Raw genomic sequence first — 20059 nt, 5'->3', positions numbered from 1 at the left:
CTTTCTGTCAAAGTCGAGGTTCCCGGAGATGAACGCCCAGACGAAAGAAAGTGACTTAGAGGAGCATCACGTCATACCACGTGACCTGGCTGTAGTTTGTAACGGCAACGACTACCGCAGTGCGCCGAGTGGAGCTGTTCAGAGCTGGCTGTGTCCGAATATACGAAAGGGTGTCCGCGTGTGGAGAGAATAGAGAGAGAGAGCGCGCGCGCTAGCTCAACCTCGCTCTCGCTATCTTGTTTCACTGGCTCGTCGCTTGGAGAAAAATCAATAATCGCCCCCTTTTTAAAACGACTTTTCCTTTACGGCGAAGAAACGCACAGTCAAACAGAAAGAGAAGAAGAAGAAGAAGAAAAAGCGATTTATTTTTTTTCTTCCACTTCCGAAACCTCCTTTTCCAAGATTTCAGGTATGTTCTCAGCCGACACTGCCCGTTCCTCTCCTCGTGCAACGACCACGTCGGCAGCCTGTGTCCTACCGAGGCTAGCATGGATAAAGTGTGTGTGAAGGAGGAAAGTGCCTGATGGTGCTGACACTGTAACGTAGTCAAATATTACTTCTCAAGGTGCAGTTTTTTTTTTCTTGTTTTTTTTTATTGTGTTGTGTTGTCGGGTTTACGACCCCTCCCTCCTTCGAAAACGACGGACCATTAGATCGTGAACGGCGTTTCCTTCGACATTTCTGTTCAGGATGCCTGCACGGATCCACACCTTCGTTATTGTCACTCTGCTTCTATTAAGAGATAAAGGTAAGTAGCTGTTGGTGGAGAAAAATGCGAAGCGTTTAGTGGCCTTTTATACTTTGAAACAAATTCAAAAGTTTATATACATTAATGACTGTCGTTAGGACTAACATTATACAAAGCTGTATCCAACAAACTAGAGAAAAGGTAACGTTTAATTTGTTGTAATATACTCCAAAGTGAATCCAGAACTTTCTAAGATTCTTTAAGGTTTTGTGATGAGCTTGCAGAAGAGAATTTCAACTGGAATTCTCTAGGAAAGCTTTTAAGAACAATATCTCACCGGTTTTTCTACGTATTAGGACGTTTGATTATCCTCCTATACCTTAATCATCGTGTAGATGAAATGCATTCAAGCTCGTGGGTGTTCTTACTGGCGGAAGTGTTGATATTTCATAAGCAACTGTCCGCTGATTTAAAATATCGACTTGCAAACAACCCCAAGGTTCATTCACCAGTCGATTACTGCAACACACCTCGGTCGGCGTAGCCAATGGACGGTTAAGGCTTTCTCGAATTCGCTCTCTTCCGCTTTATAGCTCCAATAACTTTAGCAATTTTGGCATCTGCTGGAATTCTCACGTTTAACTGCTTTGTAAAATAATCGCAGAGGAAGAGGAGACTGTGGAATAGATTAAGAGACCGTTTCAGCAGAATCACGGAAGAGAGAGAGAGAGAGAGAGAGAGAGAGAGAGAGAGAGAGAGAGAGAGAGAGAGAGAGAGAGAGAGAGAAACTTTTGTCTCTCAACTATTATTAAAAGTAGAAAAGACTGAATCGACAAAAATGCATACTATTAAGTACTGAAAAGGGTGTGGGAAGAACAATTAATGCCAAATGATACGATGTTTAAGTATTTCTTTATCCCAAAAGTTCTTAGATGCTTAAAATATAAGTTAGTAAATTGAACTTATGACTTTCTCTCTCTTTATTTCATTCCTTGCCCTTATATACTACATTAATATGTAATATTATACATTTTCATAAATTATCAAAATGTTCATAAATTTCCATTTACTGACTTTGGTTAGAAATAGCGGAGAAATCACAGTTTTTTAATACGAAAGTCAAAAATCCGAAGGTTTAATAATTTTCTAAATCTAAATGTTGCTGTTTAGTCATTTCTAGTATTTAGATTCAAATACAACACACTCGATGTCATCTGTAATGTCCGTATTTCATTAATGTTTATTGCTTTAACTATTTTCAAATAACTATCTCTTGTTTTCTATTGTGATGATACTTTTCGTATATTATGCGGATCCACAGGGCTATCCTCGCTTCTGCTAAGTATTTTGGTGTTATAAAAAAACTTAATTTGTGACAGAAATACTAAAATTAATCGCTGATTAGCCAAACTCAAACGTCAACTGAAGTCACGACTGTTTTATTATATGATGTCATGAGAATCGAAACACCTCCAAAAGCGTTTCTAATACTTCTGTTGATGGATAGAACTTTCGGATGGTGTGGTTATACTTCTAAATATTCTTATTTAAATTACATCAAGATTTGGATCGGCATAAAGTATGATGAATCTGAGTGAAATGGTTTCATAGTTCAGGTTACGTTTGTATGATAATTAGTGGCAATTTAATTGACTGAATGACTACTGCTTTAGTTAAACTTAAGATTGGTAAAACCTTTGGAGTAAAACATGCGGGAGTTTGTGCTGCTTGGAGCAGAGATACAAAGACGTTGAGAACAATCTTCAAAAGGTTAAAACCCATCCACCTCTAGGTTGATAACTTGAAATATTTGGAATTCCATAATCGAAAACGAATGACGCGAGCTATTTTTAATGCTTTCTGCATTCTAATTATCATTTAGCAACGCTTGAATAAGTGTTTGAAATCATTTAGGAGCATTATTCGCTAATTGGGAGAAGGAGTGCATAATAATAGGCTTGTTAAGCACTTGATGAGTTGCATGTCGCTCCCAAATATTTGTTGTGGCCATAACAATACAGTCAACTTTTATAATTTCATCATCACATTAGACGTTAATTTTGCATCTCTGATGATGACATTCGATTAGTACCGATTGAAGAGTTCTATTTTAAAAGACTTGAAATAGAAGCTAAGAACCGATGTCCAAAAACCTTCAGTGACGAAACTTTAACAACAAATTTTCAATTAAAATAAACGTGTAGGGGTAAGAAAAAATGTGACAGAAGTTTCCGTTTCCCCCTCTTTGACTTGAATATAACAAAATTGTGTTGCGAATGGCAATATTTTTATTTCAATTGAGATAAAGTCCAACTATTAACCATTATTGTCACTCCACACATTCCTAACCTTCCAAGGAAAGCTTGAGGCTACTAAATAACAAAGCTGATTCTTTACTCCTCGTTAATATGACCATATTAATTGATGAAACTACAGTAGTTATTGAGTTTAACGCAAAGTTAATATGTATTCCATCTCATCTGCAATAAAAGGGGAAAAAGTCGTAAGTAGTATTACTTTCTTTCTGTCCGTGCATGACTTTTGTCAGAGCGATGAAGAAACTCGTTTTTTATATCATCAATTTTTGTTTTATTTATAGTTTTTCCTTTCAGAATTGTTTAAGATAGATAATGAGAAGACTGTTGGACACAGATTGGTTGAGGAATAAAACTAGAACATTTCTCTATCATATCAAGTTAACATAATAGCAGTAGGAAAACTTATCATTAGTAGAAGATCACGTGGATCAATAGACTTTCTCTGAGGATCTGTTATTATTATAGAATGATAAACCGATTAATAAAAGGAATGTTAAATATTAAAATACTTAATCGAAACTATCCCAGTTCATAACATGAACAATTCTTTTAATCAGAATGACGTCACTGATTTAAAAATTAGTTCATTTAATTATCTTATGAATTATTCGAATTAAAATCTCCGAGGCTATGAAAATGTCTCAATATTGCGAGAGATTTCTTCCGATTTTTATTTCTGCAAAGAAAAAAAATTAAATCGTTAACTTTTAGCGAATCTTGAATTACAGACCAAAACTGTAAAGACAATTTTAATTTTTTTAGGATACTTTTAGTGCACTAATTTAAGTAAAAAAATATGCAATTATTTCTAGCTGCTATGAACGTGTGAATAAAGTTTAATAGGACTCTAGGCAACGAGGCGGCTGTAACTAACACAACCAACCAAAGTCTCTGTACTACTAGGCATTTATATTTTACTCATTTGCCTTTGAATGCTATGCCACCAATGAAAAGAGAATAAGATCATGTACTTCAAAAGATTTTATCATCCTTAATTTTGAGCTTGTAGCGAGTTAAGAAAGCTACCGTTCTATGGAAAGTTAATGCCAACAATCTTTAAGACAGGCTATTTTGTCTTGTTTCTATCAGCACAGCAAGTTTGATTATTTCTGTCAATGGTACTTGTGGGAGCCAATATTATGGCCGTGTGTGTGTGTGAGTGAGAGACAGAGAGGGGGGTTTTATTGTTTAAAGAATTGATACTCAAGACTTGTTTCTTTGGCTAATCTGTTTTAGTAAACAAAGACATTCGCAGGTTTCCTTAATGCGTAATGAAGAAAAAGACAAAAGTAGTACTTAGCTTTTGTTACATGATTTTAACTGACGTGGCTGTTGTTGTTGCTAAAAGAAATGAAAGATCTTTCATTTCTTTTACTAAGCGTTGCTGGCTGTTGAAGACTGTCCTTACCGTCTTCTCTCGGGCTGTAGATAAGTGATTTCAGTAGAAAAATTGCCAGTGGGAATAAACAGATCCCTTGACAATATAAATGGGAGAAGGCGTGTGAGATCATTCGGTCACTACTTGTTAAGAAATGCAAATAAATGAATATCTAGATAGCCAAGATACAACAGCTTACAAATCTATTGAATACTCGACGTTTCTTCCAAACTATACTTCATATTATTTCTTGGATAATGAGAAAATGCTAAATATAATATCCCCTGAACAATAATACGGCGAAGAACTAAGTGCACATAATGATTTGAAGAACACACACTTCCAATTCTTGCTGAACCAGTACATCGATCATTGGAATTAGGCAATAAAAATGTAAAACATTTAACTGATCTGTTGCTATGGAAACTAAAATATGTTGATCTAGTAAAGTTTTCTCCAGTCGTATGCAAATGGTACGCAAAATGCATCGAGTTTTTTACGTTAATACAAAACGTATACCGTTTTTTTTCACGGAATTCAACTTTGGATATTATAAAAGTAATCTTCATTGTGGTAAAAGGTCCTAGAAAAAGTTATAAAACATACATTCTGATCCATAAGTTATTTGTAATGATACTCGAAAAGGTGAGTTTCAACTTCAATGTAATTGAAGGTCGCAGGTCAGTCGGCCTCTTTACGTAGCTATTGAGTAGTTCGTAAACCATTTAAATTAGAAAGCACATGAATATCAATCTGCATTTCTGTATTTATTCTTAACTTTTTTCCTAATTGTGTGCAATATACTTCCAAAAAAAATTAAGGGAAAATATTTCCCATGAAATTTTTCCTATACTCCTCTTAAGGCAGAAACGATGCGGAAAGGAACATCTGTCCGATACTCATGACCACACTGGAGACTGCTGTATGTGTTATCCATTCTTCCATCTCATCAAGTAATCAATGAACAAAATCGCTCCGAAAAGGTGAATTAAATGTTACACTTAATCTATCTTGTAAGCTTCATTTCGTTCTTAAGTAAATTCTGAACAACACAACTTTCATATCGAAAAAATATTCATAATCAATTAATTCTTGATTTGATCTATTATTACCGAGCTCATCATAGTATACTTGGCCAGTTCGTTTTGTTCGGGTGCTTCATTAAAAGTCTAGTGCAGTACTGTTTTGCAGGTCAGCGGAAACTGTTGCAGCAGTAAACAATTTGCCTACCATTAACATAAATTATGGTAATTAACCCAGTTATCTGTTTTCACTGAAATGCATTCTTGTTATTTTGTACTGGAATTGCATTTTTCGTTTGACTGACGAGACAAACAATAACTAATCCACCCACCCACCCACCCACCCACACGCACGCACGCACGCACACACGCACACACACATACACACACACACACACACACACACACACACGCACGCACACACACACACACACGCACACTTTATGTTTACTCTAGAATAGAAACAATCTAAAAAGCGTTTTGCATCTCCATTTAGGACCATTCATAAAGCACTTTCAAATGGAAAAGAATTAATTGGTCTTATACAGAGGTGGGTTACGGTGCTTACTCCGCAAAACTCAGATGTTTTATCTTGTAAAACATTCAAACCAGCCAAAGAACACACATAGAAGCAATTTACATACAAAATACACCAAAAGGCTAATCCAACAATCAGTCAACGAAATAGTTAAGCTTGCTGAAGACACATATATCACGTATTCCTCTACCATGATTAAAAATAAATCACGTTCCATCTCGGATGGAACGTGATTCTTTTGACCGTGCATTAACTACTGAAAGAAAATGCGAATCATTTTAATATTCTTAAAGAAAACCAAATGGTTTCTTTAAGAATTTCAGAGAAATGCGATATGGAAGAAACCAAATTCAACCAAGAATTTCTGTCTTTCATTTGTCCATTTACATATCGATTCTTGCGATGTTGAAAAGATAATTGCTACCAGGACATTTACTTATCTCTAAGTCATTTCTGGCTAATGGTAGATATTTCTGTATATTTTTATCTACTGAAGTCCACCAAGGTCCACGAGTAATGATATTTCTTTGCAGACTTAGCAAAACTATTTATTTCTCGTCTCCAGTGTCTAATCGAAGTTGTTCTCCTTTCCTACCCCTTTCCGAACCCTGTCGTCTGCGATAAAATTGATCGAAGAACACAGCTTTAACGGGGAATGTATTCACTAGGCCTCGATTATCATCCCTGATCGAACTAGAGATACGACAGAAAGAAAACTATGGCCGCACAGGAGAGATCTTTTTTTTTTATCTCCTGTTATCGATTGCGGAAAATTTTACAACCTATCGTCACGCGCTGAGTACGCGCGCACACATATATGGGGTGGGGTGGGGGGTAGATGGAAAGAGGAATTGGGTAGTCGACGAATAGACGTATAAATAGATAGCGAAACAAGTGCTTGTTTAAGGTCGCAGATAAGACCTACACGGAAAAATTCTAGTGGTAAAGAATTGTAGCCTGCTGGAGGTTGAATTTCAAAACGTAGTTAGCAATCCCCGATTGATTTTTAAAGGGATCTCTACTGAGTGTTTCTAAATGACTGGGAAATAAAACATTTTTCTTTTAGAATTTTTCTGAGATTCTTTTATTCCATGATCGGATTCTTTTAATGTGTTCGACCTTTATATGACCTTTTCCATATAATTCTTTATGTTCAAAAGCTGCAATTTAATTTGTATCTTTTCTTAAAAGATAGAAATTGAATTTCTTAAAATATACAAATTTCTTAAATTTCTTAAAAGATACAAAACGATAGAGAGAAAGAGATAGTATCCTTAGCAGAGATGGGAAAAAATCCTTGTCCTACCGTCTTGATTAGTAAAACCGAGTTCAGTTCCATCAAGGACGCAGAGAATATTTTCCAGTCTTATTCAGATATAGCTGACAGAAAGTGAAATACTGTCCAGTTGTTTGGAGTTTCAGAATGGCCTTGAAATGTGTTTGGTTACTCCATCCCTTCACTACAGTTTAGTAAACAGTAATGTACGATCGCAGTTGTATTTCTCATGTTATGGCGTACACAATGGAGAACTCTTAAGTCTACCAAAAGATGTGAACAGCACCCAGTCAATGAATTCTTGATGAATGAAAATGTGATTACAATGGAAATTCACTGCTGACTGCAAGGTTTTTATAGTGACACAGCTGTAGATGTGAATACTGCACATCGTTTGGTATGAGGAACAGGAAACAAACATAGCAGAATTGATATTAGAAGTGAGCAGCAACCACTGTAGATGATTTTCATCTATGTAGAAAACCAGCAAATGAGTCAGAGATCACTAGCGCCGAAATAGAATATTAACGTTGCACAAGTCAACCCATTGGTTGACTTGTGCAACGTTAATATTCGTTGCACAAGTTCTCACTTCGTTTTCTCCTCAGCTGATAGAGAAAACGAAGCTAGAAGCGATGGCAGTTCGTTCCTGCACAAAATAGTCACTGGAGACGAAAGTCAGGTCAATCATTATGACCACGAAATGAAACTTCAGTCCATTGAGTATTCCTGCTCTACCCTACTGGGATCAAAAAAGTTCAAAGATGAGCCTCCTGTCGTTAAATACACACTAACAATCTTTTTGGACATCAAAAGTGTCTTTTATCAGAAATGTTTGAGAAAAGGATGGTGATTGATTCACAAAACTATGTTAAGACTGAGAAAGTTGAAACAAGAATTAATTCTGTTCATGCAGAGGAGTAGTCATCGCATTTGCGACATAGCAACACCAGACCGTATATGAGTCCGAAGAGATAAGATTTCAAACTGCGGAATACTCTTCCTAGAGTGGAATTGACTCCATCGGATTTCTGGTTATTTCCTAAAACCGCCAGTTTTACTCCGGCGGTTTTGAAAAACTTATTAAGCGGTTGGAAGATAGTGTTGAGAAACAGTGTATGGAAATAAAGTGAAAAACAATGTTTGAAGTTTTCACTTTATTTTTTCATCTCTTGTGAATGGAGAACTATCACAATAGGCTCTTTACTTTTGTGACTCCCCCTCATAGTATACTTAAGTGTGGTGCAAAGACAGCTGTATTTGACTATCGACCTATATGCTTTGAAGTGTTGGTGAAGGTTTGGGAAAAGTTAGATAGGACTCGCATTCAGAAAAGGGTTGAGAGAGGAAACTATACTTTCCAATTAGCATGTTGAGTGAGGCAAGTGGAATGGATCCACCATGATACCTCTGGATTTTAAAGGCTTTTGACTGAATACGGCATGGAAAACCGTTGCATAAATTGGAGAATATGGGATTGGATTGGATTACAAAATATTGGCGTGGATAAGAGGATGCTGACTAGCAGATATCACGAAGTGGATTAATGGGATGGGAGTCTGCAAGATTTAAGGTAAACAGTGGTATGCCATAAGGATCAGTTCTTGATCCATTGTTATTCAATTTATACATTAATGGCATTGGGATTTGACATGCGACATAGAGCTGTTTACTGATGATGCAAAGATAGGTATGCTAATCAGGAATACGAGTGTCAGGCAGCAGAATGGTTTGAATAGGATGGAATTGTGGGCATGGGAAAATGGCTTTCAGGTCATTGGTACTAAATCCAAAGTCATGCACTTTGTTGTGATGAGATATCCAATGTCATATATTAGTGGTATTACGCTAGAAGAAATTGATCAGGCTAGGGATCTTGGAGTGTTAGTAGATAGGAACTTGACGTTCAAAGTCCATATAGCAAAGCTTGCAAATACAACTCAGATGCTGAAACAAACTTTGACATGTGAAAATGAGGAAGTCGTTTTGCCTCTTTACAAGGTCTTGATAAGACCTCACTTGGAGTTTTGTGCGCAGGTTTGGTCTCCTAGTTTCCGTTGTGATTTTTACATGGTGGAGAGAGTGTGCAAAGAATAGAGTGTTCAAATGATATAAGGATTGTGGAATACTGATCATGAAGACAGCTTGAGAATTTACAGACAGCAGACGTTAGCAAATAGGAGAAAGAGGGGTAATATGTTTGAGACTTACAAATTTCTGAAAGGGTCAGTAGATGGAATTTTTCATTTTATGGTGAGTGAAGCAAGGACGAAAGGGTATCCTTGACGAGCATGTTGAGAATGAATGCCGTCAGGAAGTGGGTGGGGCTAGATTTTTCTCTCATAGATGCATGATTGGAATGGATTGCCATTGGATGTGTGTGCAAATCGCGTGAATCATTCAAGAATATGTATAATGAATGGTGCGGATATGTTGCTATCTCGATGAGTTCCTGACTCCGTAGAGATATCTAATAATAATAATAATAATAATAATAATAATAAATCTTCGTCTTACCTCGGTTCCTTGTACGTTAATTGTAAGCAACTTGACCAAAAAGTTAGATTTGCATTACAAAAATAAGAACACAAAGCTCCATATAGTATAATAAACGTTATTATAAGCATGATCAAAAATGAAACATGCTCTACCTTCTTAATTATGTAGGAAGAGATCCAAATTCTCTTCTACGAGAGGAATGTTTATAGCGATTTTCACCATAAGCCAAGAATTAATCTCGTGCGGTGGTGGAAGAGCTTTTCTCACAAACTTTCGGGTTTTTAATTCTGCAAAATATGCAGACCAGTCAGAGAACAGACGGACGTCCTTTGATGATTTTAATAATTTTTGTCCCAATTGTGGAAATGGATTTATTATTATTATTATTATTAAACAGTAGCAACAACACAAATAGTGAAGGTTAAATCCCACTCTCTTCATAAAAGCTAACCCAAGCTTCGAAGTAGGTGGGATTAACTTGCCTCACTCATCTACACGTAATCCTTATAAGCAAATGCAGAAATTTGTATGTATAATCACTCTTTCTCAAACTTAAAAAATAAAATAAAATAAAATAAAAAATAAAAAATTATACAAAAAATTCTGTATAATCTTCATTGTTAATATTAGAAGAACATGTGTTGTAAATACATAATATAAAGGCAAAAAAGTATTATTAAAAATTTTAATTGAAATCCAATGTAGGAATTGCAGCACTTAGTGCTGAACTCTGTAAAATTATAAGGTGCAATGTCACACATGATGTTTATTGTATGTATAAATATTTTAGCAATCAATAAAGAATTAGCAATAAAAAAAAATTAATAATAATGTGTCAGGGACTCATCGAGGTGGGGGGAGGCACATACTACACACACACACACACACCAGCTATCATACTTATTCTTGAATTCATTCTCACTGCTTGCACTCCCAACATCTAATGGCAATCTATTCCGATCACGCACCACCCTCTCAGAGAAACATCTAACCCTCATCCCCTTCTTAGCAGTATTCATTCTCAGCTTCCAAGGATGCCCTGGTCTTTTCTCCACCCTCCATAAATTGAAAAATTCCATCAATTGAAATCCTGTTTTACCCTTTCAGAAGTTTGTAAGTCTCAATCATATCACCCCTCTTTCTCCTGTTTGCTTGTGTCTGCAGTCTATAACTTCTCAATCTGTCTTCAGAATCCTGATATCATTTTTAGCACTCTCCTTTGTACTCTCTCCAATATATCAGAATCACAACGGAATGCAGGAGACCAGACCTGCGTACAATAGTCCAAGTGAGGTCTTATCAAGGCCTTGTAAAGAGGCAAAATAACATCCTTATCTTTACATGTGAACGTTCGTTTCAGCATTGAAATTATCTTTTGTATTTGCAAGTTGTATTTTACACAAGGTTCACTTATGAAGAAGGATGGATGACGAAACATCAGATATTCAGGAAGGAAAGATGGAGCAAGTTAAAACTCAGCAAGAAATAAAAAATATTTTTTGTGAAATGAGATAAAAATGAAATTTCACTGTCCATTGAATAAATAATGTGTCACATGGAGCTCCATTAGGTTCTAGCGCACAGCGGGCTCCTTTTTGAAAAGATACATAACAATTTAAACGAAATTCAAATATTGAAATAGAAAAAGAACTGTGGGATTTAAGGAATTTAGTATTAAAATATTAATACTAAATTCCTTTATTAGTATTAGATTGTATTAGATTGTAATACTCAAGAAATTAAATTTCTTGAGTATTACAATTAGGTTGAGAGCCACGTGTGTGTGTGTGTGTGTGTGTGTGTGTGTGTGTGTGTGTGTGTGTGTGTGTGTGTGTGTGTGTGTGTGTGTGCGTGCGCAGGGACGCTATAAAATAATTAATGCATTTGATTTTGAATTTTGAATCTTTCATCAATAAAGGTGAACTTTGTGAAGGGTTTAAAAATTCACAATGCCCATCTCTCTCTCTCTCTCTCTTTCTATTTTTTTTTTACCCGTCTTTCCCGGAAGCCACCCTATAATCGCCAGCAAAGTGAACGGTGACGCCCTAGGCGAGAGAGCGTAGAGTTCAAAAATCGTTTATGTGATGCATTTGCCTAATATACGAAGTGTCACCGAACACCTTTCACTGTAGAATCACTTGAGATGATTTGCCAACTGATACTCTTCACTCTCTAGCTCGGCAACCATGTCGCCCTTAAGGGAATTACTCAAATGACAGTCGCACAACTGCGGGGACGGCATTGCTCCTAACAGAGTTCTCTGTTCATTTTAAATAATGGAACAAACTGCTCCTTCCGGCAGTTAAGGGGTGGAAGAGAATTATGGGATGTATTTCCTCATGATATACTGAGGTGATAAAATTATGTTGTGAAAAGCCGGAAATTATAAAAAGTAAATAAATAAATAAAATGAAATAAATACGAAACCGATTTTGGACTCTCCTATATAGGAGATGGTTTTGTGTTTATACACAATTTAACAATTATGGGTACAAGATCTGCGATTTCCAGGATTTATAAAAGATCTTAGCTTTAAAGAAGTGCGTTGCAGCATTAAAATATTTTACTAGGATGCCACGTATTTCATAAGTAAATCTTTTACTTTAGTCGATTCATTTTTGCAGGAGAAAAGAAAACCGGTCTGAGAAGGAATCCGACGAATAATCTGAATATATTAATGTTTTATTTATTTTTTTATTTTTATTTATTTTTTTGTGAAACTTCCAGAATAGAAGATATAAACTATCTTTAAAATGAGATAATGGCTTACCTTGAGCAGATGTTTTTAGACTGAAATTCTTCAATAAAATTGCAAGGCACTAAGGTATCCAGTTCAGAAATATTAAAATCACCACCACAGATTTTACACTACACACGAAAATTTCATTTTAACTGATTAGCTAGGCATAGACTATTTTATAATAACAAAAAATGAGAAATCTTGAAACTGAACGTTCAGCCACGAGTTTTATTTTAATTTCAAATTAATCTGTTGATTATTGAATTGCTGGAAAGTCGGTTTTTCGTCCTTCAAAACAAGTAGATTTGCCTTGTGAACAAATACCGCTAGAGGGATGCAGCAGTGGAATGGAAGCGGGCTGTATTTGACTACAGAATTGGATGGATAAATACTGATAGCATCTTAAGAATAAACATAAAAATATACTTTTTTTCAAAAATATTGTCAGTACATGGAAAGAAAAATAGGTTGGTACTCGTAGTTAAAATAGTTACGTGAGAAACGTCAGTTAGTTATCACGCTGGGCTTCAGACAATTTCTATTGCATACCTACCTACCCACTTGCCTATCTTTCTGTATCCGTTCTACCGAGCACTTCGGGGAAGGATGGATGTTGCTAAATTTATTCTTATCATGATTAAATACTGAATAGATATCTTTCTGCAATTGTTATATCGGTAATTTAGTCTAAAGCTGTTCGCAAATAACATGGTAATTTTGGAAACCTTGTAAAACATATTACCTTTTGCCATCTGCAGAAGTATTCCAATTTCCCTTTGTACAATTCGAAGTGTACGTGTGGTAGTGGAAATAACATAATCTTTAATTAACAAATCCAGGTTAAAAGCTATCTCCATTATCTAAAGCATTTTCCGTATTCGTATTATGGATCCCGCAAGTGACATTTACCACCGTTCTGTTGTGTGCGTCGAGCCCGTTCTCTGCCACGTTAAAGCGTTTTCGACAGATGAGTGTGGAGAAAATGTCTATTCTGATAATGTAACTGCAGCCTCACGAGATCAATCGCGCGCCACTCTTATCATTTGTTACATCGGAGAGGGCGCATCCTTCGAACAAACCGAGTTCCCATGGGAAACATTTTCAGAAATTTTAAAAGTGGTAATACAATTACCCGAGAACACTTGCTCACCATCCGGGTGTTTTGACGTGCGGGCTCTACCCGTAGAAAACTCCTAGTTGATTTGTGCATTTTATTTCTATTGCTCGCTGTTCCATTTAATGCATATTTATTGGCTTTGATGCAAAAATAAGTACAGTGCTTATTCAATTTATTTTACGCACTGTTTTTTTTTCTTTCTTCATCTGTCGTGGGCTTTTTTTTATTGTTGTCTTTTGGTGAGCAGTGGGAACTGCTCACCAAAAGACAACAATAATTTGCGAACCTATAGAGTATGGAATTTTTCCTGACAAAGATTACACAATAAATTTATAAAGATAAATGCTTGTTAAATTGATGGAATAGGAAAGAGTTCAAAAACACACAAAAAAAAAGTCCGGTAGGTTTATCTTTGAATTAAAGGAGAAAATCTTCTTATGTCTTTATTTCTGAGGATGTCGCTATAAATATTGCTATTCAAACAACGAAAGATTAAATAGGATCGAATTTCAAACGTATGTAGGTTAAATAGGATTCAATTTCAAATAATTCTAGTTTAATAGGATTCAATTTCAAATACTGTTTGATTAAATAGGATTTATAGATCTCATAAATAAAAAAAGTTCAAAAATACGAATCAAAATTTGTCATTTGAACTCTGAGTTCCCGATCTAATACTGAATTAGCTGTTTGGATTCAGAAAATATCGATCGATTTCATTAGCTTAGTTTAAATTAGGACACGACAAGTGTCCTCCGGAAAGAAGAACGTGTGTTCAATTCCCATCTGATAAGGGGGGGAAACTTTTATAAGAATATTCATTTGTGTATCACTTATACGTCTTCTCATATGGAACAGGCAGGATTTCTCCAAGAATATACTGGCCGAAGAACACAATGATTACATGTATACTAGTCTCGTAGCTTCAGTGGTCTCTACCATAATTCCAACTAGTTCCAATCATATTCTTTACTAAAGTAGAGTTTTGCTTTCAATAAACAAAACAAATCAGCCTAAGAATATACATAATTAACATCAAGATTTGAGAGAATCTTCGTCTCTGCCTTTTCTTTGTGCTTAATCAACGTAGTATCCAAGAAATCTGGATTACTTACTTTAGGAAGAACTTTAACGCTCCTCTTCCCAGCTAATTTAGGCAGCTACCTTCAAATTAATTAGTTAAGCAGATAAATACGCGACGTGTAATGGAATGTGCTATTAACCACCCGATCAATGATGCACTTCAAAGATGGCATTTGTGTTCTTCTTACAAAGCGAGTGGTTAGTTCGGTCGAGTGTCTTACTTGGAGAATATACAACAGCAATTGACGTTTTAAATGAAGAATGGAATTTAGAGGATTGCATGGCCTGATTTGTCTGTTCGCACGTTTGCCGAAATACTTTTAAAAAGATTGTCTTATCATGGACAATATTATTGTTTTCTTTCAATGATAAACATCAAATGAATGCGATGCAAAAGAATACCGAGAGATTATATTGCTAAATACGTTTAGGATAATGCATTTATTAATGTGCATCGTCATTCACATGGCTAAAATTAGCATTTAAAGACTGGGTGAGGTAGCATTTGATAATATCCGGAATTTGGTATTCATTAATGTTTAGATGTCTTTTAAAGCTAGAAATTCTCTTACTTTCGTTTGGTTCCTATCCGACTCCATTATTCTAAAATTTGTTATAACCATAATCCCGAAAAAAAGCTTTTCAGTCTATAGAGATCACATTTTCCATATATTCAAAAACCTAACCTTTGGCATACCACTTTACTATGGATAACTGTAAGACGTGATTTAATTACGTCCAGCTATGTATGTGCAAGCATATTCTACAAAGTTCAAGAAACGAAGCATGGACTTGAATGGGTTGAATTTTGTTTAAAATTAACTTTGAGTCATGTAAGACCACGTATGTATTATGTCTGTGAAATTTCTGAAGCTTTTGAGAGACAAAAAAAGAAACTATTCCTTCTCCGTCCTAGACAGAAAAATTCAACTTCAACAGAAAACGCCCAGAAAATAGTTTCCGCTTGCTTGCTGTTGGAACTCAGGTCTGTCCAACCGAAAAGGCAAGTGAAGTTCGACTGCGTTATGTAAGTGTCGAATTTAGCGTGCACTTGCAGAAGTATAATTAGTTTATCACCTGAGGTTTGATCGAACATTCAAACCGTCTGACATGTAAGACAGCAAAGTTACTGGTGAGTTGTAATTACTTTAACGAAGCACTCATTAAGTCGAGTATTAGTAGTAATTTCAAAGATTAAAAGCAAAACCAGAGTAGCAAAAGGACGTTATTTTCTAGCACAACGATTCCGGATAATAACCATGCAGAGCTATAAATTTTTGATGCGATTTGAGCAATGGTTTAGATACGGTTGGTTGGTTACCAAGTTTCATTGATATTGGAAAAAGGGATTCGCGGAGCCCTCGTTTAGTGATCCCTCGTGTGTAAAATAACTAACCTCTCCTTTTATCGTCCTCTGTTGTTGTTGTTGTCTTTAAGAAATAATTAATAAAAATGTTCACTATGAATAAATACTCACACAGTCGCTACGTAAGTATGTTTACGTTATAACTTTTTTCTTATTTCATACTGAAATTTATTCCAACGAATCACTCGTTTTTTTTATCTCGTAAAATGTAATTTTAGGAGATAAAAATACGAATGGCATACATTTTTCTCTAGGAAATACGGGACTGTTTACACCGCTCAAAACAAGCAAACCGGCTTGGGAATAAACGCAATTAGCACTTCCTTTATATTCGTAGTCGTTTCAGAAGCATTTCTTTTTTTCTCTGAACTACTCTAAAATGTCTGTAAACGTAGAAACAAAACTATTTTGCTTTACGTTTTATTAATACTAACGCACAAGAAGTTTCCTGTACATTTGTGTATCTGAAGAGGTAACTGTATGAGATGAAACGTCACTATGACAATTTGCATAATTGTTATAATTCTAAAAAAGTCAGTGAATGTTTTAGACCAGAACACACAAATAAGAATACCGCAAACTTACTTCAATGACTAAATCCAAGAGGGCACTTAGGAACACTCTGCTAATCAGTGTTTCTTTTGGTCTCGTGGATTAATAAGGCTGCAGGTCTGAGGTCAAGGCTTATTCAAAATCAATACTCTGCTACAACTAAAAGTATTCTGTAGTATTTAGGAAAATCCTTTCTTTAGATCTATCTATCTATCTATGTTGAGTGAAGATGCGGTCAGATTCGATTGTATGAATTATGTTACATTCGTATTTTGAGTTGTCATTTTGTATTTTTTTTTTTGTTATTTTTTCCTAATATTAGCTGGCTCTCTCGAAGGTCTTTAATACTACAATGTCTACTCCTAAAAAAGGACGAAATATCTTTCATCTGTCTGAAGAAGGATATTTAGTTACGTTGTATACTTACTGTTCTGTCATCATGTGTTTTACGAGGTGTGCTGTTTAGACTGATGCTTTTAATATACGAAATTTGTAGGCCTGTGTAGCTCAGTGGAAGTGGCGCTTGCGTCCTCTGCGCTTGGTCGCTTGAAGTCAGACTTAAGTTCAAGTCTAGTCTCCGACTGGAGGAACTTTTTCTAAGCCTTTCTTCGACCGATTCCCGAGTTAGTCGATCTCTGGCACGGGCAAACGGGTTTTTCATCCCGTAAACTCAAGAAAATCGACCGTAGTGCCCACATTATGTCCGACAGTAACATATCTTGTTAGGGTTAGGTACCAAGAGATGGCAGCACTTGTTTGCCAGCCTCTTCATCGGTGGCTGCTATAATTAGTGATAGACATGGGCCAGATATCTATGATTGGCTACCGGTGGAGATTGAACTGCCCACTCAGTCTCCAAAAGCTAGATAGGGTTAAAAGGCCTCGCCTACTCCCTATAAGGGAATAAAAGGCGTTAGCTTATTTATTTATTTATATACGAAATTTGTGTAGAAGGCAAAGTGTAATGTAATGAGTGTATTTTCCTATTGTAGTTTTGTGTTATAGATAGTCTTTAGTTCCTTTTTTGTTTTAATCCGTCCACAAAAAGCTTCATTCTCATATATTGCATTGTATCAGTACCTTAGGTGAGCTCAGGATAATATAATCCGAAAGCCGTACTCTACAGAATAAACTAGTACTTTTTCAAGCCACATTTCAAGCCTCCAATAAACAGGATGGGGCTTAAAAGCTTAAAATTTACAAACATCCCTGCTCACGTTGGGATTATAACTTCTGTTGGTTGGGGTAAGCCTGTGTAGCTCGGTCAGTATAGCCCTTTGTTTTTGACAAACCTAGTTCAAATCCTGTTTAGGGTGTGAAGAACTTTAATCGGTGCTTTTCAACTGATAGTGAATGAGAGGTCTCATGCGAAGCTAGCAGCGATTTTTCCTCTCCTGAACTTGGGCTTTTTCATCCGGCAAATAGGCAAATAGACCCGTGAACACACACACACATCTACAGACATAAAATACTTACCTTTACAGGGATACGGTAGAGGAATGGCTTGCCATTAGTTTTCTTAACTTTAGACACTTAACCCTTGCCAGGGTTTTCTTAACTTTAGTATACAAAGGAGAACTGGTGCCTCAAAGCCATCTGCTTGCTGTCAACATTGTGAAAATTGTGATCTAGATGACGAACTGCGCTTAAAACTTCAGGCGAGCATATAAGTGGTTAACCGAAGATAATGGTGATGTTTACCCACTTAATTTAAGTGGGTTAACATCACAGAGTTAATATATCAAAGAAATGCAAACATGAATTGGTAATAGGAGAAAAGTTCCCAAATTTAAAGAGTTCCCCGAAACTCCCCTCCTTTTACAGAAACGTAATCCCGTCCCATACTGGGACCGTTTCCAATATTTTTAGATAAACGGATAACTATTACGAATAACCTAATAGCTAACCTTAAGAAAGAACGCAAAGGTCTTGCAGGGACTTAAATCGGGATTCACGTAAAATGTAACAGAATGAGGTTACTTCATTTATAATAAAACACTGCTCATCCTCCAATCTAGATTTAAAGCACAAACACGTATCCGAAACGGTCCTTAATTTTTTGATATTATTGAATTCATACTGATATTAAACGATCATTTCAAGAGAATCATCCATAAAAATTGTGCTAGAAGTGAACGAATAGTGTATGTATTAGCAATGCATTTTTACTTTGCTATATATCGACTTTCTTTTACTATGCAATCTATTGCAATTCAATTTCGTATTGCTTTGAAAACGTGAGTTTAAGCTAGAGAAACTTTAGTATTTTAAGTATCATTTGGTTATTAAATTTCACTCTTTGTGTGTACGTGGTTTTAATTCTGTGAAATGTAAGCCTTTTTGAATTTCTACCCTTCCTGAATAATGAGTGAGCGTACACCCAACTGGATTATCTTGAGATTACGGAGTTTGTGAGCGTGATTACTGCGCATGATATCAATTTGAGTTTCCGGAATTTTATCCTGAAATTGATTCAACTCAAAATAACGACTCGGAAAACATATTTCTCGCTGCATATGTTTGTGTGTAGTGAGATATGGACATTCTTGCGAGTAATAGTTAATAAATTGTTTCACTAAATTAGTGGTAGTGGTAAGTGTTTTAATATTCCCATTTAACATATTTTACTGATCAAAATAATTCTGTACTTTGCTTTCTAGAACTAAGCTTAAGTTGCGATCAACCAACCAGTCTTTTAGTAAAGTTCTGCTTCGTACGTATTATTATTGGTGGGATTAGGCTAGAAGAAACTGACTGATGAGGCTAGGGATCTCGGAGTGTTAATAGGTAGGAAGTTGAAGTTCAGGGGCCATGGGGCAAAGATTGGAAATACAACTGAAAAGATAATTGCAAGGCTGAAACGAACGTTCACATGTAAAGATAAGGATGTTATTTTGACTCTTTACAAGGCCTTGATAAGACCTCACTCGGACTATTGTGCGCAGGTCTGGTCTCCTGCATTCCGTTGTGATTCTGATATATTGGAGAGAGGACAAAGGCGAGTGTTAAAAATGATATCAGGATTGTGGAATACTGATTATGAAGACAGATTGAGCAATTTGTAGACTGCAGACACTAGCAAACAGGAGAAAGAGGGGGTGATATGATTGAGACTTACAAACTTCTGGAAGGGTCATACAGGATTTCAATTGATGGAATTTTTCAATTTATGGAGGGTGGGGAAAGGACGAGAGGGCATCCTTGAAAGCTCAGAATGAACGCCCCCAAGAAGGGTGTGAGGGCTAGATTTTTCTCTCAGAGGGTGGTGCGTGATTGGAATGGATTGCCATTGGATGTTGTGAGTGCAAGCAGTGTGAATGAATTCAAGAATAAGTATGATAGCTGGTGTGTAGTATGTGGCCTCCCTCGATCAGTCTCTGACTCCCGGAAGGTCTCTCTCTCAGTAATATAATAATAATAATAATAATAATAATAATAATAATAATAATAATAATAATAATAATAATAATAATAATACCTTA

The 20059-nt window shown here is 35.9% G+C and overlaps 1 protein-coding gene across 2 annotated transcripts in view; it reads left to right on the top strand.

The window, feature by feature from the left end:
* Positions 1 to 200: 200 nt before the first annotated feature.
* LOC150100555 (nephrin-like) overlaps positions 201 to 20059 on the top strand; it is a 252244-nt gene continuing 232385 nt past the window's right edge. For both annotated transcript variants that reach the window (XM_090401365.1, XM_090401366.1), the window contains exon 1: positions 201 to 748. In XM_090401365.1, the coding sequence (XP_090257491.1) occupies positions 691 to 748 (58 nt within the window). In that variant the 5' untranslated portion in view covers positions 201 to 690. The remainder of the gene's footprint in view (positions 749 to 20059) is intronic.

The sequence above is a fragment of the Typopeltis vanoorti genome, chromosome 12, assembly GCF_054136105.1.
Source record: "Typopeltis vanoorti isolate ZY-2024b chromosome 12, IOZ_Tvanoo_1.0, whole genome shotgun sequence".
NCBI classification, from domain to species: Eukaryota; Metazoa; Arthropoda; class Arachnida; order Uropygi; family Thelyphonidae; genus Typopeltis; species Typopeltis vanoorti.
Note: the sequence above shows the minus strand (reverse complement) of the source record. Positions and strands in the feature narration are given on the sequence as shown.